The 22,116-nt window shown below is 43.4% G+C and overlaps 1 protein-coding gene across 3 annotated transcripts in view; it reads right to left on the minus strand.

Moving 5' to 3' along the window:
• The window catches only part of LOC118085639 (catalase), a 40,698-nt gene extending 18,650 nt beyond the window's left edge, over window positions 1-22,048 (minus strand). Inside the window, exons 1-2 of one of the 3 annotated variants that reach the window (XM_060274894.1) lie at window positions 21,917-22,029; window positions 17,021-17,210 (exon numbers count right to left, since the gene is read on the minus strand). Coding sequence is in view for 2 of the 3 variants with exons in the window: in XM_035116510.2 (XP_034972401.2) it covers window positions 5,075-5,140 (66 nt within the window). In the remaining variant the exon portion in view is untranslated. Of the gene's footprint in view, window positions 1-5,074; window positions 5,333-17,020; window positions 17,211-21,916 lie in introns of those variants that run through there. The other 2 variants (XM_035116520.2, XM_035116510.2) reach the window with 2 other exon arrangements.
• Between the last annotated feature and the right edge of the window lie 68 nt (window positions 22,049-22,116).

Consider the following 22,116-nt stretch of genomic DNA (forward strand, 5'->3'; position numbering starts at 1 on the left):
AGAAAATGTGTTGCATGCACTGCAATCAGAAACCAGGGTCTGTTTCTTTAAAAGGAGCTAACAATCATAGAAACATTACTCAGTCTAAACGGTCATGAAAATGTTTGCAGATCATCCAGATTCTAGTAGCTAAGAGTTACAAATAGCTACTTAGTTACACAGTGTTAAGTGACCTAGTTATTCTTCTGCACCATCTGATATCTTTTTTCAATCTAAAAGAATTGTAGGTTCCTTTAACAAATTTCTTTGTGTCACTTACTATAGTCTGAGGTGGAGAGGATGGGGGGGAATTGTAATAGCAAAATACATGAAGATGCAGACAAGATGCCTGGAGAAATTCATGCCACAACTTGCCCTCTTGATCTATGCCCATATTGACTGGCAATGGCTAACTAGGAAACATTTGCCAATCTTATCAGGGTGTTTGTGAAGGCATCTTTCTTAGAGCAGCATTTTCCAATGGTCCTGAAGAAAGCAGACATTTCCTTTAAAAAAGCAAAATCACTGTTGGAGCCTAGATATACGTATATGCAATTGGCGCTGAAGTTTCCAGTATGATATTTAAAGGCGGATAAGTGTCATTCTGAATCTTTTGTCAGCCTGGTTTCAGGACAAGCTTTGAAACCGAGATTGTCTTGGCTCCTGGCATTTACCAGGAAAGAAACAGGGAGAGTCTGATCCTGTTGATTTTTCTGTACTCCACAGTGGCTCATTAGAGATACCATTAAGGGTACAGTGAAGTTCCTCCAGTCATGTTACTGTGAGAGGTTGTTGAAGAGTTTCTGGCAATGAAGGCTGCCCGAGCTCCAAATGATTGTCAGTTTATGTGAACCTATTATCCCCATGGCATTGTGACCACTGTGAAATCAAAAAAGTTTTCTAATAAACAACATTTAGCTCTAATACGTTGGGTATTCAAAAGAAAACCGACTTAAAGCATGTCACAAGATTTAGGGAAGAACAATATTGCTTGTTATACAGCAACTCATAACCAATTCACCCATTAGCTCTAAATTAGGTATGGCAAAGTTGGCAGAGAAACACATAACTTGTAACCCACACTCTGAAAAATAATCAGCACCGAGTCAAATGACAGCGATGCAGGGAAGAGAAGAATTCTGCTCACATAATGTTAGTGTTTGTGTGTACATCTTTGTGTTGTTGCAGCAAACATGCCTTTTGGATAGTACACATTTGAGCTACCCCTTTCATCCATCTCTACCCATTTCTCTTTCTATCCATAACTGTTTAGGTTACTAGTGCTTTCTCAGGTGCTGTGAAAGAATATCAAGACAGAGAAATTGCTCAACCTCCAAACTATACTGTAGATCCTGATTTTATCCCTTTAGCACTGGTGTTTGCGATGCAATTCTACAGACACAACAGGCACTGTAACTCTCCAACAGTTTGATTCCATCCCCAAAAGGCACACTCCTCCATTGTGTCCCGAGACAGACGGATGGAATCTCTCAACCAAATTCAGCTGCTCTCCATCAGAAGATGACTTTACAGTCACGGTGTAAAAAAGTATTCGGACCAGAGTGGACTAATTCTAATCAATGCAATTTAATTTAGTGGTTTAAATAAGCAAGACAAGATTTAAATAACTAATTTAAATTAAGTTATCCATTTGCATGCATATCTTCTTTCGTTACTACAACAAATAAAACACAAATTTACATTGACATACTTAGAAGCATAATCCAAAATGTTTATTATATACTTTTTGCACTCCTAGTTACATGGATGTAGGACTGCAACCTGAAATCCTGCACATACTTACCTGCAAGTAAGTGCTGTTGAACTTGGTGGAACTTACTTTTGAACACTAACACATGCATGCATAGCATACTATATAAGTCCAATGGAAAACAACAATAGCAGCTAACATGGAAGCAGGTGTGAAATATGAACAGCTGTAGAGCATGGCTGACAGAAAGGGGCTCCTCATACACAAAACAGCTGAACAAAATAAGACAATACAAAACGTGGTTTCAAAGGACTTTGGGGTTAAGCAGGTTTGAGTCTGGTTAGTGCCTGGACAGCTCATGAACTGTACATATTCTGCCCTGCATTCATGACAGAAGGTGGGTTATGTAAAATGGGGAACAGTGCTATACAGTATACTCCATTGCTTTCAATGGAGCTTATGCCAAATAAGTATTTACACTTTTACAGCTTTAAGTTGATCTAATTTCTATCCCTTCATATATATGATGCAAATAAACAATTTCCTAGCTACACTCTCATCTACATTTGTAGAGTTTCTTAAAAAGCAAAAGTGACATGCCCTGACACTTGTGTGGATCAGACCAAGGATTCATCTGTATCTACTCTCTGACCAGTTACCGTAGTCTTCAGCAACAATGAGTCAATAATGGGGTTAGTCTGCAAAACAGTAACTAAGAGGCCAGGGCTGCAACCTCATTACAAAACAGAAATTGTAAAACAGTATTTGAAGCTGTTCACATCTAAATTAAATGACTGATGTTTTACTGCATTTTAAATATTTTGTTAGGAGGCGCCCAGAGTGCCTGGGAGAACCCAGTCAGATGGGTGGCATATTATTTTTATTACTACTACTATTAACTTGATACCTTCCATCACATTGTCTGAATTCAGACAAGTTTCAAATCCATGGTTTGAAGAATCACTGTTTACAGTACTTCTTAATTGGGGGGCGAGGCGGGAATCGCTCAAATCAATTATAGAACTGTGACATTTGACATACCCTACTCTTCTCCACTGCCAACATATCCATTTCTTTTTTTAGCACCAACCATAGTTCACCACAATATCAAAAATAAAAATATATAGTTAGCCTTCACCCTCCAAGTCAGAATTAGAAATTATGGCTCAAAATCAGCTTCTGATTCACATATGGAGAATGATGGCTAACCATAATTTGCCAATTTGGGCAGCAGATTATGGATAGCACTAAAGAGAATACTGAAAATGAAACTGTAAACAAGAACAGAAAGATAAACATGCTAATCTAAATCAAGGTCAAGTTGAACCACAGGATCCAACTACAGTATCAGAATTATTAACTAGTTCCAGTTAGTTTCCGTCATGTTTCGCAACAAAATTATTAACCAGCCCAGTCCATTTCAGTGCTACTTCATAACAAGAACATATGGTTGTTAAACCTGTTTCAAAGGTCCCTTTTGATGGCGCCTTGTATGCCTCCTTCTGGCAACTCCTGCAGCCCAGCTGGTGCCAAATGTATTGTTTGCTTTTCTCCTTTGGACCACATAATCGAGGCTGAAAACGGGGTCTTATCATTTGGGCAGCCTAGGCCCTCCATATATACTGCCTAGGCTTGCATCCTGGAAAGCTTACTTCAGTGCTGCCAATGCAGCAAAAACAATGTGGGAAGGCAGGAGGCAGCAGTTAGCCACAGCAGGCGCTGTAACTCTTCAGAGGTGTGACTTTACCCCTGAAGGTGCACTCTTCCATTGTCTCCTGAGACAGACAGATGCCAGCAACTCATCACTTCACTAACCCCTCATTACTTGTAGCCCCCTGAGGTCAGTTATTTTTAATTTGTGCCATTTCATATGGATTCCTATACAAATCACTGGTATTCCCCCTTATTTCTTTTGAGACAACTGCCACTGATTGTGTCTACTGCCTTTCCTACTGTTGACCAGATAAGTTAGGAAACTCTGTAATCAGCACACACTCACCCATGGCATTAACAACTGCTATTGATCTCAGTGAAGGAATTAAGTATGTTCTTAAGTTCCTTCCGTCAAAATCAAAGGAGTATGGGAAGTGCTTCGCTTTTTGTGAGTTGTACCTGGTCTTGTACTTTAGTACCTATCTATCTAAAATGGTAAGAGACGCAGGTGGCGCTGTGGGTTAAACCTAGGGATTGCCAATCAGAAGGTCGGCGGTTCAAATCCCCGCGACAGAGTGAGCTCCCATTGCTCTGTCCCTGCTCCTGCCAACCTAGCAGTTCGAAAGCACAAAGTGCAAGTAGATAAATAGGTACCACTCTGGCGGGAAGGTAAATGGCATTTCCGTGCGCTGTGCTGGTTCGCCAAAAGTAGCTTTGTCATGCTGGACACATGACCTGGAAGCTGTACGCTGGCTCCCTCGGCCAATAACGTGAGATGAGCACCACAACCCCAGAGTCGGTCACGACTGGACCTAATGGTCAGGGGTCCCTTTACCTTTATCTAAAATGGTACACAACAACTTGCCATATTTGACTATGTATCTCTAACTGCAAATGAGTATATTACTCTCCCTAACAGAAATAACATAGCAAGATCTGAAGAAGTGTGCATGCACACGAAAGCTCATACAAAAAAAAAACCTTAGTTGGTCTTTAAGGTGCTACTGAAGGAATTTTTTTATTTTGCTTCTACTCAGACCAACACCTACCTGTAACTATAGCAAGATAGGTTTCTCGCAAGTTCAACTTCCATCACGATTAAACCTTGCAGCGTTATTGCAGTTATTGATTACACTTTGCTAACTGCTAACTGCTCCGCCTTTTAGCAATGGAAACCTTTTATGGCAGACCGCTGGTGCTGCGTGCCATGATAAACAAACCAACCCCAACCTCCAGAGATTATGGGTGTTAAGTGCAGCAAAAGCAGCACAGGAACACCGCCCAAAGGGCAATAGTATCAATCATTTTCTTATCCGACCGTCGATCCATGATCCTTGGCTGGGAGCATTTCAAGCTTGCACTTTTGTCACCCTTTGTACAACCTACTTAACAGCGCCCCTTCCAAAGTGCAATGTTGCACAAAGGGGGACCTAACACAATGCTGGACAAGAGCTCCTCCGCCGCCTCTACTTTTGGAGAGGGCATTCGGGGCAAACAATGCTGGCCATATGACATTGCAACACTACAGAGGAGCGAAAGCAATGCCTGCCACAATGTCAGAGCCACAGAAGCCCCATCCCCTTCAACATTGTTCGCACACCCCCGCCGCCTCTCAGAAGGTGGTCGCGCCCGCCGAACAGCCCGCTGAATGCAGACCCGATACGTAGCGAGCGAGCGCTGGGTGGAACGTGCCAATGGCTTTATGGGGGGTGGTGTCCCTTTCTTCTGTACCTGCGAGCCCCGCAGATCTTGCCAGCGCTTCATCTGCTCCGCTGCATCGTCTCGGCTGCACGCCATTTTGTGCTACTTGGGCGAGACCCCTGCCGCGAGGCGCGATGACTTTCGGCACCGACGAGCTCCTGTGAGGGAGGCGAATTTCTCCTGAGGAGCGCGATTCACAAACATACACAGCCCCGACCAGCCTACGACACGCCTCCCGGTCCACCTCCGAGGCGGCAGAGAATCCGAGACGAAAGCAAAGCCAAGGCACGCCAGCTGCCTTCAGCATAGCCCCACCTTCCTGGGTCCCTATTGGCCAGAAGGTTTCTTCGCTGAGGCCCTTCTCGAATGCTTATTGGGAGTCGGGCAGGTTAGGGCGGGGAAACACCACGAAAAGCAAGAGCTTGCGAGGAGGAGGAGGAGTCAGGAGGGGCAAAGGGTGTGAAGAGATAAGTGGTTTGGCAAATGGCTTTGAGGGGAAAAGTTGGAAGTGGGATACAGGGCGGGAAAGAAAAAGGCTTATAGGGTTGAAGAGGAGAAACGGCAGCAAAACATCTTGTTCCTCTTGCCCGTGTGTACTCTTAAAAGAAACAAAAGCAATTATCCCTGTGCTCATTGCGAGTAGGCGTCCCTGGAATTGCAGCCTTACAGTTTCCAATTCACACTTAAGGATCAAAGGCGGCCAAGGTCAGCCCCAGGTGAGCCTGCAGCAATCTCCCTTTGGAGAGAGGATGCATGGCGGAACCCAAGAGAGAAGGGCTCATCTCTGGGAGGCTCGCCGGAACAATCTTCCCTCCCACCCCAGGCTCCTTCAAGAAAGCAAGAGGAGGACGTGGCTGCTCTTTGCAGAAAAGCCCTCGTCTTCTGCAGACCTCGACCCACTGTCCCACTCCCCTCTCGGTGTGGAGCAAGAGATGCTCCAAAAGTAACATAGGAAACAGAGGACGCCGACTAACACAGACCCGTGGGTGCTACTCTTTCCTTTTCGAAATTAACATGTGTGTAAGAAGATTGTGCAGTGAGACATAACCCTTTGCTTCTTCAAGCTCACACAGCCACCCACCCCAAACTGCTTTTCTCATCTATGCAGGGAAAAGATACTCTGTCTCTGTATCTTCCTATCCAGGGGTTAAAAAGTCTAGCTTTCTGTGGCAACTAGCTGCACAAAGGTTGCATTGTGCAAACAACACGAACAGATGGCAGAGAAAAGCCATTTTGGCATATAAGCAGTGAATATTTAAGCCCACTTAATTTGTAGTTTTAAGCCTAAAACAGCAGGAGCAAAAACTAAAGGTGCAAGGCTCTGTTTTTCTGCGGTTTACTGTCCCCTGAGAGAGCTGCCTGACCTTTGCAGTGAATATGTAACCTAGGAACCTGTGGCGGGGTGGGGGGTGGGGTGGAACGTCCTGTCTTTTGTACAGTACAATCATGGTACACACATCCTATAGGGAGAAAAATAATGAGCAGACGTAAATAGACGATAACTTGACGAAAACACCCAGAATGCCACAATAATTTCTTCTTGACATCAACAAGCAAATGTAATTCTGTACTGTACTTTCATTTGTGGCATATTACTAGCAGCCATAAGTTTAGTTTATCTGTCAGAAAGTATGTCAGGGTGAAATTGGTTTCATGGCTTATTTTGTATGTAGCATGAAACACTCCTTATCCATCTAGTAGGTGGAGCTAATCTCTTCTTGCTCGGAACACTAATTAAGAAAAATTATTATTATCGCCTGTCTGTATTTGCATAACACTGGTTCTTCTTGTAGCACATATTCTTATCTTCTGGTAACACTTGTGCCCCACTAAATCTGCACCTAGGTTTGTATGTATCGACTGAATTATTCATGTGCAGCAGCATCCAGTGCCACCCTATGCTTGTAAGGCGGCTTCTTGGATCTGTACTCTTTGCTCAGCACCATTCATTGCAGATTTATATATACGGAACAAGTGAACTGCATCGGCTAACTAAACACATTTTGGTGTGATGGTTTTGTAGTGCTAGACTTGCTAATACCTACCAAAATAGAAACATATGATGATCTCACAGTGAAGTACTTAACTATGTATGTAAAGTATGTATGTATGTGTGTATGTATGTATGTACGTACGTACGCATGCATGCATGCATGGAGAGAGAGAGAGAGGGAGAGAGGGAAAGGGAGAGGGAGAGAGCGAGAGCGAGATGGATGGATGGGTGTCTGCACATTAACAAAGGTCTCTGGGTGAAATACAATACAGTGGTACCTCTTGTTGCAATCGGGATCCGTTCCGGAGGCCCATTTGCAATGTGAAAAGCCCACAACCTGAAGTGCTGTATCTGCGCAAGTGCGCGGCACAATTTAGCACTACTGCGCATGTGCGAGTGGCAAAACCTGGAAGTAACCCTTTCCAGTACTTCAGGGTCGCCGCGGGATGGAACCTGAATAAAACGTAACATGAAGCAAACGTAACATAATAATAATATTATAATAATTTATTATTTATACCATTTATACCCCGCCCATCTGGCCGGATTCCCCCAGCCATTCTGGGCGGCTTCCAACAAAATATTAAAATACAGAAATCCATCAAACATTAAAAGCTTCCCTAAACTTCCCTAAATATGAGGTATGACTGTAAACAACAAAACAATTTTAATACCTGCTAGACATAAAACCAAAAGCAACAAACAAAATTAATCACACACTGCCAGAGTAGACACTGGTATCTTTTTAATGCTCTTTTTGCCACTGGCAATTTTAGAGAAAGACTTTTCAGACGTTTCCACACTGTATTTGTAATAAATCATACTTTGTGCTTACCATGTGAACCTCCTTCCAATCTATTAAAAGTTTACCCCAACCTCTATCACCTCTCTCAAAACACCCATGTGAGTTAAGAGTGACCAGCACTGTATTGGCACCACTGCCCTTCGTTGGCTTCACACTCTTCTGGTACGTGGCAGTGATGCCATTGTCAGAAGGGTACTGTACATCCACATCCATGGTTGCTGCTCCTGGTGTGAGTGAAAGAGACTAGCAAGAATCCAGAGTGTTATTGACTCCTGCAAGAGGCTAGCCGAATAACATTTCTGAGTTTTATCATATCATATACAATACATACAACTTTGAAATTTCAACAGCATTTTGCTATTTATTTGCTTTGAAACATAGCTATCCTATCTTTCCTCAGAGTCATAGAATCATACCAAACTCTTGGGCATGCGACCTATACAATACTTAGAATTATAGAATCATAGAATCATAGAGTTGGAAGAGACCACAAGGGTCATCCAGTCCAACCCCCTGCCAAGCAGGAAACACCATCAAAGCATTCTTGACATATGCCTGTCAAGCCTCTGCTTAAAGACCTCCAAAGAAGGAGACTCCGCCACACTCCTTGATAGCAAATTCCACTGCCGAACAGCTCTTACTGTCAGGAAGTTCTTCCTAATGTTTAGGTGGAATCTTCTTTCTTGTAGTTTGAATCCATTGCTCCGTGTCCGCTTCTCTGGAGCAGCAGAAAACAATCTTTCTCCCTCCTCCATATGACATCCTTTCATATATTTGAACATGGCTACCCCTTAACCTTCTCTTCTCCAGGCTAAACATACCCAGCTCCCTAAGCCGTTCCTCATAAGGCATCGTTTCCAGGCCTTTGACCATTTTGGTTGCCCTCCTCTGGACACGTTCCAGTTTGTCAGTATCCTTCTTGAACTGTGGTGCCCAGAACTGGACACAGTACTCCAGGTGAGGTCTGACCAGAGCAGAATACAGTGGTACTATTACTTCCCTAGATCTAGATGCTATACTCTATTGATGCAGCCCAGAATTGCATTGGCTTTTTTAGCTGCTGCATCACACTGCTGACTCATGTCAAGTTTGTGGTCTACCAAGACTCCTAGATCCTTTTCACATGTACTGCTCTCAAGCCAGGTGTCACCCATCCTGTATTTGTGCCTTACATTTTTTCTGCCCAAGTGTAGTACCTTACATTTCTCCTTGTTAAAATTCATCTTGTTTGCTTTGGCCCAGTTGTCTAATCTGTTAAGGTCATTTTGAAGTGTGATCCTGTCCTCTGGGGTGATCCTGTCCTGATCCTGTCCTCTGGGGTATTAGCCACCGCTCCCAATTTGGTGTCGTCTGCAAACTTGCTCAGGATGCCCTCAAGCCCATCATCCAAGTCATTGATAAAGATGTTGAATAAGACTGGGCCCAAGACAGAACCCTATGGCACCCCACTAATCACTACTCTCCAGGATGAGGAGGAGCCATTGATGAGCACCCTTTGGGTTCGGTCAGTAAGCCAGTTACAAATCCACTGAATGGTAGCATTGTCCAGCCCGCATTTTACCAGCTTCTTTACAAGAATATCATGGGGCACCTTGTCAAAGGCCTTGCTGAAATCAAGATAGGCTACATCCACAGCGTTCCCTTCATCTACCAGGCTTGTAATTCTGTCAAAAAATGAGATCAGATTAGTCTGACATGACCTATTTTTCAGGGGGGAAAACCCCCTGCTTGGCAGGGGGTTGGACTGGATGGCCCTTGTGGTCTCTTCCAACTCTATGATACTATGATTCTATGATTCTATGATTCTAAACCCATGCTGACTTTTAGTGATCACAGAGTTTCTTTCTAGGTGGTCACAGACCGTTTGCTTAATGATCTGCTCTAGAATCTTTCCTGGTATTGATGTCAGGCTGACTGGGCGGTAATTGTTTGGGTCCTCTCTTTTGCCCTTTTTGAAAATAGGGACAACATTTACCCTCCTCCAGTCTGCTGGAACTTCGCCTGTTCAACAGGAATTTTCAAAGATTATTGCCAGTGTTTCTGAAATCACCTCTGCCATGGAGTGTAACAGAAATTAAAACCATACTATGCACACTCATGAAGAAAAACAAGGCTGTAATCCTATACACAATCCAACAAGATTGAGACTTGCTTGGTATTGCACTGCTAAGCTCCTTTTGGCTCAAAGGAAAATTCCACCGGTCTTTGGATACTGACCAACCATGAGGGTGTATTTAAAAGTTAAATAGACTCATTTAAAGAGCAAGCCCTGCTTGATCATGATTTTGCTCATGCATTTGTAGAAACTCAAAATACCTGGTGTTAAGAGTGTTGGACTAGGACCTGGGAGACAAGGGTTCAAATCCCTGCTCACTCATGAAACTCACTGACTTTCCCTATAGCAGTGGATAGGAATATAAATCTGGAAAACTAAATAACTATAAATCTAGCCATAAGTTATTTTAATAATAACCTTTATGTAACTGAAATCAACCTATATAAACACCCATAACTGCATTCATATTCTTTTAATGGAATCTATCACAAGTCACAAATATTTTATCCAACTGCATACTGTATATGTATCTAATATATGCATAATTTATGACTGCAGTATTCGGTTAGCTATAATAGGAGGCTAAACGTACCCAACAGCTATTTATGGCAACTCAACAGGAGCTTGATAAATCACCTAGTTTTCCTGCCTGGTTGTGCTCAGGAAAAAACAGGATGTGACCAACCACATCATGTGACCACTATACCATATCCTACTCTTCCATTTGGGAGCGCAGAACAGCTTGCATGTGACCCCCAGTGGTCTTATCCTGCCCCAATCTTCACTATACTTGGGTAGTTTCCAAACTAAAGGTAAACGTAAAGGGACCCCTGACCATTAGGTCCAGTCATGACCGACTCTGGGGTTGCGGCGCTCATCTCGCGTTATTGGCCGAGGGAGCCAGCATACAGCTTCTGGGTCATGTGGCCAGCATGACAAAGCCACTTCTGGCGAACCAGAACAGCGCACGGAAACACCATTTACCTTCCCGCTTGGAGCAGTACCTATTTATGTACTTGCACTTTGACGTGCTTTCGAACTGCTAGGTTGGCAGGAGCTAGGACTGAACAACGGGAGCTCACCCCGTCGCAGGGATTCGAACTGCCGACTTTCTGATCGGCAAGCCCTAGGCTCTGTGGTTTAACCCACAGCGCCACCCACGTCCCGTTCAGTTTCCAAACTATTTAGCTGTAAAAAATGTATTATAGCTATATAACCACAGCCATTTTTTGGGATTAAATACAATGATAAACAGCAAGCTTGTGCATGCTTTAAAATTAAAAGGGGGGGCGCACATTATAACTGTGTTCCCAAATCCCAGAATAGGACTGTGTTCTCTAAAATAGAGAGTTTATCATTCTTGAGGGATCACAGCAGCAGTGTTATTGATAACGGGGTGGATATTTCAGGACAGGCATCTAACTGCAAAACTATATGTAGAAGATGTCTGGGTCACGTTTTAACAAAGAGAGGTTTGGGTTTTTTTCTACGAATTGCAACTTCAGACATAAGTGGGGAGAACAGGGCATATTTTCTTTTTTTATACAGCTGCTGAAAGGTAAAAGAAACCCGTCCCTTGCACCAGGACGTCCTTTGACAACAGTGTGGCTGTTGCCTCTACACAAACATAGCAAGGTTAGCCTCTTCTGAAGGATACACTTATACCAATTCATTACATGAGAACAAGCTACTGCATTCCAGGCAATATAGGAGTCTAATATATCTAGGGTTCTTCACATAAAAACAGGGATTTCAAAAATTAATTGCCAAGAGTCTTTCGCCTGTTTTCATTGCTGTTGGAAAGCATTAAGTATTTCACAGTTGTAAATGACTGGTTCTCAACTAATCCATGTTTCATTTTTAGGTCAGTGAATGAAATGCATTTTCTGTGGGACGATAATCCACCAAGCAGCTTGGTTTCTGAAAGACCTGTGGTGCTGAACTGCTTAACTCTATCACACTAGCTAATTAAGAGAGCTCATGAGTCATGATATCAATCAATGCCTTGTCTAGGTGTGTCTATTTCTTTTGTAACATCCTCCAACACAATCAGATACGTACTGTACTTGGAACTAGGACACATGGGTAATTTGTGCATTCTGCATTAGGGAAGAGCTGCTGCAGCAATGAATATCCAGAGTTTTGTTGTTTGATAGGATGAAGGTGCATAACTTTATAAGTAATCTTTCATTAAAAGATCTATTTATATGTAGCTCAGCTTTGAAAACGAATGAATCGTATGCAGAATGAGAAGCAAGCAAAGTGAACAAATTATTTGAGTTGAGTTACTCAGGATAATATCTCACTGGATACTGCAGTGCAGTCCATGACTGACTGCTGCTTTGAACCCATGCTTGCTGAAGCTGTGAGGGGAGCAACAAAAGACCCTCTTGGGTGTACTCCCTCCACTGAAGGTTTCCAGGTGTAAATATGTGTGAATAAATCAGATTTCTAAGACACTGCAGACTCCGCTGTGCCTGGATTTTCCAATGGAAACCAGCCAGGCACCTAGAACCGCCTGGAATCATGCTTCCACTTGGCAGAGAATGGGATGGCAGGCAACACTATGCTTTCGAACTAGAAGCTTTACCAAAATAAAGTATACTTTCTGTTTCTTTACTTTCTCCCAACTTCTAAGGTGCCTAGGAGTCTTTAAGAGAACTAAGGACAGTTACAGCTTATCACCTCTCCCCATAGCTAGGAAATTACAGCCATAATCTCCAGACCTCCAAAACGCATTTCTGCTTGCTGGATGGAAATATCACCCTTCTCTTCCCTCTGTTCTGAAGGTTCTCCTGACCTTCTCAAGTAGATTTGGGGAGGTTGAGGGGGTGGAGAGAAAATAAGGGCAAGTCCTATTTCTGGTTGCACTCATTTCTGCTAGAGCTGTGATTCTCAAACTTTTTTTCTCTGGGCCACACTTTCAGAATAAAAATTTGCTCACACCACACTGATTTTTTTTTATTGCTAAGAAATACATTGTAAAACAAAAAGAAACAACTCCTAGCAGTGCTAATACAGAATACAACTACTTTACAATATGATTGTGGGGCATCCAGAAAGTATAAAACAATGCAGTTACATAATAACATGAATCATTCCCAAAATATAATGACAAACGTGAGCATATGTGGTAATATAAGGCAAGGAATCTTATTGGACCTACCAGTAAATCTGCTCTTAAGATACAGCAGATATCCCAATGTTAGTGGACAATGATAGCATCTACTTGAGAAAGCTGCCATCCCACACAATTATTGGTAAGTCATACAGTCATGTAAATGGTTATACAATCTCATATCAACATATATCATTCTGGTTTCATTTTAAGAGTTTCAGTTGGCTGTCACCAGAGAATACTTAAATGCTTCATCAGATTAGACCTCAAGGCAACAATATGTCCGTTGCTGCAGGAACGTACATACAAGATCTACAAACTATATAAAAAGATATGTTTGTATTTATTAGCTCTCAACATTGCATTGTTTTGTTACTTTAAAAAGATTTATACCCTGCTTTTCTTGCAAAATGTACGACAAGTGAAGGAGCACGATAAGTGACTCTGACGCCAGTTATTCTGGAGAAAACTGGTATGAGCTTATTTATTACTTATTAAATTCATATTCAGCTTTCCTCCCAAAGTTATGCAAATTTTACATAATCTGCTCTGAGCTTTACTATTTATGCAAGTCAGCCCAATGTCTGCACAGAACAGCTGACAAACCCTCTTTGCTCAAATGACTGCTCTGATCACAAGGGAGGGATGATTCCTACATTGGTCAGGGCACTGGGCTCTGCCTACCCCAACCACTGTCTCCTAAATTGGGGTGGGGATTCCCTTGGTGGAAAGATCGGACCCTCAAACTGGGGCCAATGAGAGTTGGAATCCAACAAGATCCAGAAGGCACCATAAGAGCTGGCTGCTGGATCAGGCCAATGGCCCATCAGGTCCAGCATCCTGTTTTCATAGTGGCCAACCAGGTGCCTATGGGAAACCCACAAGCAGAACCTGAGCACACTCCCTTTCTGTGATCTCCAGCAACCGGTATTTAGAAGCATGCTCCCTCTGGCTGTGGAAGGTCCAAGGTCTGTGAACGCAAAACATAATCATCACTAGTAGCCATTGATTAAGACTTATCCCCCATAAATTTGTCTAAACTTCTTTTAAAGCCATCTAAGTTGATGGTTATCACTGCCTCCTGTGGGAGAGTTCCATAGTTTAACCACATTGGATATGCCCAATTTACAAGAGTATAAGTAACAGGCTCACTTTGGTAGCATAGAATTTAAGAACTTGTTCCTTTCACATATGTGTTTACGTTTCTTCCAAGTTAAGATTCAGAATTTCAAGATAATTTAAATACTTTAAGACATTTAAACGACAATATAAAGAATATAAGGGCAGAGGTCAGGGACGTACATGGATCCTTGAGACACAAACGTTAACTTCTGGAATAGTTTTGCTAACGTGTCCGTATCCCTATCTACCCATTTTATAAAAAAATCAAACTGTAATGAATCCATTAGTGTAAGAAGACAAATGAAATTGTGTCACATCATATTTGGAACAGTGGCACACTCCTTTTCTACTGCACTCACAATGCTTGAAAAACTTGTTAGGGTGAAGCTGTCTCAACTTCCCCAAGTACTACAATGTTATTCCTGTAACTGTTAAATCTACAGTCACATTGGCGCTTGGCTTTAGTCACAGGGATCTCTACTCACCCCCATAGAAATAAATATATGTCATCAGTGTATATGGTGCTTTACATAACTAAAGGGAGCTTCCATCCAGAGAACCCTGCAATTTAAATTTCGACAGAAGAAGAGGAGAAAAGAGGAAATATGGATAATCTTTCAGTCTTTCCTTGAGCATCTCCAGACTCCTTCAATTATTCAGCAACGGGGCATGCATGTGGCAGGCATTACAAGTGGCCAGACTACATACATGTATACATGTTGTGCGTGAGGGCGAGAGAATTTGGACCAGGTAAGTTTGGTTATAAAGTCCCCCCACCCCCAGTTTTGGCTAACTGGGTGGAAAACGAGAGCTGCAAGTAAACAACACAGAAAAACTTCCTTGTTTACCTATGCCCCTTTCCCTAGCAACATGAGCATATGTTCCTCTTATCAGTCACAACAACTTCTCCAGCAGATGCATGGCAGCTGGATAATAATAATAATAATAATAATAATAATAATAATAATAATAATAATTTATTACAGTATTTGTACCCCGCCCATCCAGCTGGGTTTCCCCAGCCACTCTGGGTGGCTTCCAACAAAGATTAAAATACATTAAAATGTCACACATTAAAAACCTCCCTAAACAGGACTGCCTTCAGATGTTTTCTAAATGTCAGGCAGTTGTTTATCTCTTTGACATCTGATGGGAGAGCATTCCACAGGGTGGCGCCACTGCCGAGAAGGCCCTCTGCCTGGTTCCCTGTAGGTTCATGAAACCTTATTCTAGAAACATTGGCATCTATTTGGACTTTATCTGGGCTTAGCAGCCTTTGCCAACGCAGGGAAAGGTTATGTAAGCTCACCAGACAACAAACTGGCCGTTGCAATCCAAGTTATTTATATAAATGGATTTTGAATCCACCAAAAGAAAGATTCCATGATGTTTGTCAAGGCTGAGCAGGAATCAGCTGAATTCTCCAGAGAGTTGCCTATGAGGGCCTTGCTTTTCTAAACGGTTCTAACTGCTTTTGTTAAATTTCTAGATTTTTTTTTTAAGGATTCACTATTATAACAAAGCTTTTTTTAAAGGCTCCAGCAGCATAAGTAATCTTTTGTATGGCTTACTGGGTTTATAAACTGATTTGGTGAAGGACTATCGGGCTAAGCCTAAGGAACAGAAGAAGAAATTGGCGGGTTCTGTCAGGGAGGGGGAGGGAAAACTTCTCATCTCTTTTATTCACATCATGCAAACTATTTTTTAAAACACACACCTCTACCATGTACCCTCTTATTCAGCTTTCTTTAAAAAAAGGTAAAGGTAAAGGGACCCCTGACCATTAGGTCCAGTCGTGACCGACTCTGGGGTTGCGCACTCATCTCGCATTATTGGCCGAGGGAGCCGGCGTATAGCTTCCAGGTCATGTGGCCAGCATGACAAAGCTGCTTCTGGCGAACCAGAGCGGCACATGGAAACGCCGTTTACCTTCCCGCTGTAGCGGTTCCTATTTATCTACTTGCATTTTGACAAACACAAATGCTATAACCTTTCCTCCTGGGAAAGTTGCAGAGTAGCAATTTGAAGAGATATGAGAGCCATCCTGTCACACGGAGGATGGAGCAAGCTCGTTTTCTTCTGCTTACAAAATTCTTACAAAATTCCGTCAGTAAGAGCTGTTTGACACTGGAACAGACTCCAATGAGAGGTGCTAGACTCTCCTTCCTTGGAGGTTTTTAAGCAGAGGTTGGATGGCCATCTGTCATGGCCAGTGCTTTTTTCTTTTCATTTCATTTTTAAGGTGTTGGTACTCACCATAAAGTTGATACATTACGTGCCACACTTTAACATTTGGGGAAACAAAACAAGTGCCGGTACTGCGTACCCTTGAGTACACCCAGGGGGGAAGCACTGGATGATCTAGCTGAGATTCCTGCATTGTAGGGGGGCCTTTCCAACTGTACTGGAGCAGCAGATTCACCACTGAAGCCCTGCCGGCTCATGCTAGCCAGAGCAGTAAGGTTTATTGTGATTTTTCATTACTCCAGCTCCAAGCTGGCATAGCAGAAGGGCCTGATCTGTGGGGGATTGGATCCAGCAGATCCAAATCTTCTGGCACCCTGTCCCCAGCCTACCCACAACCCCCTGTTCTGAGCTTCTCTGATTGCTACTTTTGCCAGAAGACCCCCCCCCCAGCTGTGGCAGGCCCACTCAACTAGTGGTACTCCTCTATGCCAATGCAGGCCAGAGGAGAGGCAACTGCAAGCAATCCCATGCCCTCCCCATTCCATCAACAGCCACTGCACTCTAAACTCCACTGTTCTCAACAGAGATTACTTCTAGGCACGCACAGGCAATCCTACACATGCTTACTCAATAGGAAGAGAGTTTGATGCTGTATCTGGAATAGTCTGTTATTACATATTCTAAAAGATACCCACCAGATCAGCTGTTTAGCGTGTGGTGCCGATAATGCCAAGGTCACATGCTTGATTCCTGCACGGGACAGCTGCATATTTCTGCCCTTTGGCCTGGATGGTCCCTTCCAACTCTACAATTCTATGATTCTATGAACAATTTTCTGCAGCCAGTTTTCAATTGTAGAATAAGAATGATCTGAAACGCCATCTGCTGAACAAGCAAAGAACTACCATTTATAATTCTGCAAATGCGGAACTGAAAGGCATTTCCTAAAAGCACATGTGGCAGGAAAATTTAAATATAAATCAATATAGGTGGCACCAAGAACATCAATATGAACAATGACTTGTTCATTGGGGTTTTTTTGTCTAGGAGTATCCCCAAACTATGAAACCATTCCTTCAGGGGCAGTGTAACCCCAAACATGTCAACGGGAAATCTTCTGCACATGGGAATCACCCACCCACAGGCCTCCCCCCTTCTCTCTCTCACACACAGCCTTCTTTCCAGAAGCCATTCATGCCCAATATTTACAGTTTCCTCCTATACTTGCATAATTGGAAGTAAGCCCCATTAAGTTCAATGACTCTTACTTCCAGATGTGGGTTTAGGACTGCAGCCTTAAGACTGTGAGTCTGCTGAAATGGCCGTACACTGCTCTGAGTTCAGTGGATAGGGTAGGGTATAAATAGAATAAATGCTTAGATTGGGGGAGAATCCACAATGAGTAATGTTCGCATATTGGAGCAATTAGAAACATGTGAGAACTACATTTCCTGTTTTGCTCTTGCTCATGCATCTGATGTAGGCTCTTGCCTGCCAAAGGTGTGAAAAACTTGTTAGTGGTTAAGGTGCCATGGGACTCTGATGATTTTCCTGTTACTGGTTTGTTTTTGTTTTTTTAAAGTCAGAGCAGCTTTAAAGACAGGTCAAACTTAAGCAAACATTTCTCTAAACAAGCTTTAGTAGGATGAAAAACCAACTAAAACAAAGCAAAGACTTTTTTTATTTTTTTAAAAATGACAGCTTTCAACAAATAGCCTGTTTTCTCAACCACTCACTTTTAAAGGAACTAAGGACCAAATCATATAGAAAGTGCAAGATCTATGACTTGATCCCTCTAGCAGGCATCCCCAAACTTCGGCCCTCCAGATGTTTTGGACTACAATTCCCATCTTCCCTGACCACTGGTCCTCTTAGCTAGGGATCATGGGAGTTATAGGCCAAAACATCCGGAGGGCCGCAGTTTGGGAATGCCTGCTCTACAGTCTACAACTTTCTATTTGCTTAAAAAAGCAGCTATAGGAAGTGAGGGGTGGAGGGTTTAACTCAAGCATCCCCAAACTCGTCCCTCTAGATGTTTTTGGACTACAACTCCCATCATCCCTAGCTAACAGGATCAGTGGTCAGGGATGATAGGAATTGTAGTCCCAAAACATCTGGAGGGCCAAGTTTGGGGGTGCAGGGTTTAACTGTTGCGCTACAAACCGTTTCCCCAACTGAAATGACCTCCTCCAAAGCTGCTATTAGCCGCATTGGACTATTCTATCCCTCTGATGGATTCTAACAGCCTCAGAAGGACAGCAATTTAAGTCAGAGTGTTGAGGGGAGGGATTCAGTCTGCCCCCACCCAGTGCTACAATCCTGATCCAACGTTTCTGCTTGGTGTCTAAATATGAAGGCCTCCCTGGGGCAGAGCTGCCAAGTCTCCCGTTTTTCGCGGGAAACCCATTTTTAAACCCATTTCCCTCTGTTATCTGGAACAGAGAAAAATCCCGTAAATCCCCCGGATTTACTACCTGCCAGGGAGGCTCCTTCTGCGCATGTCTGGACATGTGCAGAACCGATTTTGGGTGCCACTCTGCCCATGTCTGGACACCGGAAATCGGGCAGCGCCGGCACCTGAAGTTGCATCTACGCATGTCCAGACATGTGTAGAAGCGACTTCTGGTGCTGCGCCGCTGTTGATCCCGGATTTTTCTTACCGGGAGTTGGAGGGTATGCCCTGGGGAGAGTATTCCACAAACAGGGAGCCACCACAGAAAAAGGCTCTTTCTTGTGTTGCCACCCTCCAGACCTCTAATGGAGGAGGCACGTGAAGAAGGGCCTCAAAATGATGATTGCAGGGTCCGGATCAGTTCATAGGGGGAGAGACGGTCCTTGATGTATTGTGACTTTATAGGTCAAAACCAGCATTTTGAATTGGGCCCAGAAACTAACTGGCAGCCAGTGTAGGCTTGGTGTAATAGGATCAAACCGCCTTGCCCTGGTCACTGAATTCTGCACCAGCTGAAGTTTTCAATATGCCTTCAGAGGCAGCCCCACATGTAATGTGTTGCAATAATCAATCAATCAAACCGATAGGTTACCAGAGCGACAACCAAAGTTAGGCTATCCCTGTCTGGATAGGGGTACATCTGGCCACCAGCCCAAACTGATGAAAGGCATTCCGTGCCACTGAGTCTATCTGAGCCTCAAGTGACAGCAAAGGAACCAGGAGTAGCCCCAAGCTACGTTATGTACCCGCTCTGAAGGAGGGATATCGAAATTATTTCTGTGTTCACTGTGGAGTCTCACAGGAAATACACTGCTGTCGCTGAACTTCCTTCTTACCAGAAGGTGGCACTCTTGTATCAAGCAATTACAGAACAGCTCAACTACTGGTATCTAAAATACTAATAAAAATCAGCTATTGACGGGGCAAACCCTCCTTTTAATTAAGAGAGAAAGGTATCTGTATTCCATATTCAGCTCATGGTTCAAGGTCAAGGTCAAAAGTGTGTAAACTTCCATACAAAGGCTTCTTTCAGAGTGCAGCATGCTGCTGTAAACGAACTGACAATCCCCTCGTTCATGTTATGAAATTCATGGCAGAGATATAAACTTAATCCAATGGTTATCTGTAAGCAGCCACACCACATTCAGTTGGGCTTTCTCACAAGTAAATGGTGTGCAACCTTAGGATTTCAGCCTTAAGTTACTTGTTTGCACATCAGTATACTTGCATATTAATAACAAATAATGTATTATTTGTACCCCACCCATCTGACTGGGTTGCCCCAGCTGCTCTGGGTTGCTTCCAGCATATATACAAACACAGTAAAACATTAAACTTTAAAAAGCTTCCCTATGCAGGGCTGCCTTCAGATGACTCCTAATATATATATATTTACTCATCTCCATGACATCTGAAGGGAGGGCATTACACAGGGTGGGTGCCACTACCAAGAAGGCCCTTTGCTTGGTGTATCATATTTAGAATCATATATTGGAAGGGACCGTCTGCAATGCAGGAATATTCAGCTTCCCCATATGGGGATCAAACCTGCAACCTTGGTGTTATCAGCACCACGCTGTAACCAACTCAGCTATGTGTTATGCTGTGATTTATGTACAGTGGAACCTCAGAAGCAGAACGCCTTTGAACTAGAATGTTTCGGCTCCCGAACAATCAAAAACCGGAAGTGATTGTTCTGGTTTTCAAATTTTCAGAAGCCAAACATCTGGCAGAGCTTCCAATTGGCTGCAGGACACTCCTGTAGCCAATCGGAAGCTGCACCTTGGTTTTCAAACTGTTCCGGGAGTCGAACAGACTCCTGGAATGGATTAATTCGAAAACCAAGGTACAGTACTGTACAACTGTATTTCTTAGCTTTAGACTACATGGCAGATGCACATTGGCTTCTGTTCCAAAGTGAGCACTTGTTTTAGCCTTTTGCAGCAAAACCAACCAAGAGTCTTGTGGCACTTTAAAGGTTAATACATTTCTTACTGTCAATGTCAAAAACCTGGAGAGTTGGGATCTCAATAATAAACCAGATTAATAAATCTAGGGCCTCTGCATTCCTGCAAATGATTGGAAAATATTCTCTTGGAAGTAAAGCTCATTTGCTTGCCTAACTTAGTCATCTTGGTCTAACTATCCTGTCTCCATGGACTACAGTTGCTTGATCCCAAGCATTATGACATCTGACCCAAATCCTTGACTCCTCCCACCCTTTCATCTTTCCATGTTGCAATAACAAAGTAGCCAGGAGCTTTATTAAAAGTTGCATTAAGAATGTGTCTTAGTTTCAACATATCACTGCCGTGTTGTTTTCTGGAATCTGTTTTTCAGAGAGTGGGTGTTTTACACTTAAGTATTTCCACACCAGAAATGGTGTAAACACATTTTAAATTGTTTATGCATGCTAGAAAATGGAATACGTTGTTTTAATTTTCAAACTTAAGAATGTAAGAATGGTTTGCTGGATCCAGCATCCTATTCTCACAGTGGTCTACTGCATGCCTAAGGGAACAGGCCATCACAGCTTTTAGCTTCAAACACAGACCTGAACTATTTTTTAAAAACACAGAAGCAAGAAGAAGAAGCGCCTCTTTGGAGGCAAAGGCATCTTGAAGGTGCCTTCAACACCTGAGGCATAAAGCACCTTTTTCTTAGCTCAGGCAGGCCTGTGCATTCATTCTGCGCCCTTCCTACTTTAAAAACATTCCCAAGTGGCCCAAGAAAGAAAAGACCTTCTTCCCTGTTAAAAGCACAGGCCCGCAGCGTCTAACAGCAAAGGAAACACCTTGAACTGTGGGACATTGAGAGGCGCGTGTTCAACTGTCACTGCATTCTAGCTGTGCAGATTTTGCAACTGAGCAAACACCTGGAACACCTAAGTCTGTCTTGTGGAAACTGACCGGTCTGTCTGCCGCTGACGTTTGATTTCCCACCACCACCACCCCAGTGCACTGAGCTTGTGCAGAGGGCGGCAGGTGCAATTCAAAGTACGCTCCCTCGGAAGAGAGAAAACTCCAATCGTCCTCCCCAGCAAACCATGTTTTGCAAGTTATGCGTCGTCTGCGCGGGGAACCGGGGGTCGAAATAAACACGTGTCGGGCTTAAAGCAGGCGGCCAACACCCTCTTTACCTTTGCATGGCGGGAGCGGGACATGACGGGACACGCGGTTTCTCGTCACGCAGCAGAATCGCTCCAAGTTCTCCCCGCTTGTCGTCTCGGCTCCTCGGTTTGTCCGCTCCTCTCTCTCCGGCCGTCTTTCCTCCCGCGACGACGTCACAGGCCCCGCCCGTCGGGCACCGCGCGAGATTTACATACGAGCCGCCCAGCTC

The sequence above is a fragment of the Zootoca vivipara genome, chromosome 1, assembly GCF_963506605.1.
Source record: "Zootoca vivipara chromosome 1, rZooViv1.1, whole genome shotgun sequence".
Taxonomy (NCBI): domain Eukaryota; kingdom Metazoa; phylum Chordata; class Lepidosauria; order Squamata; family Lacertidae; genus Zootoca; species Zootoca vivipara.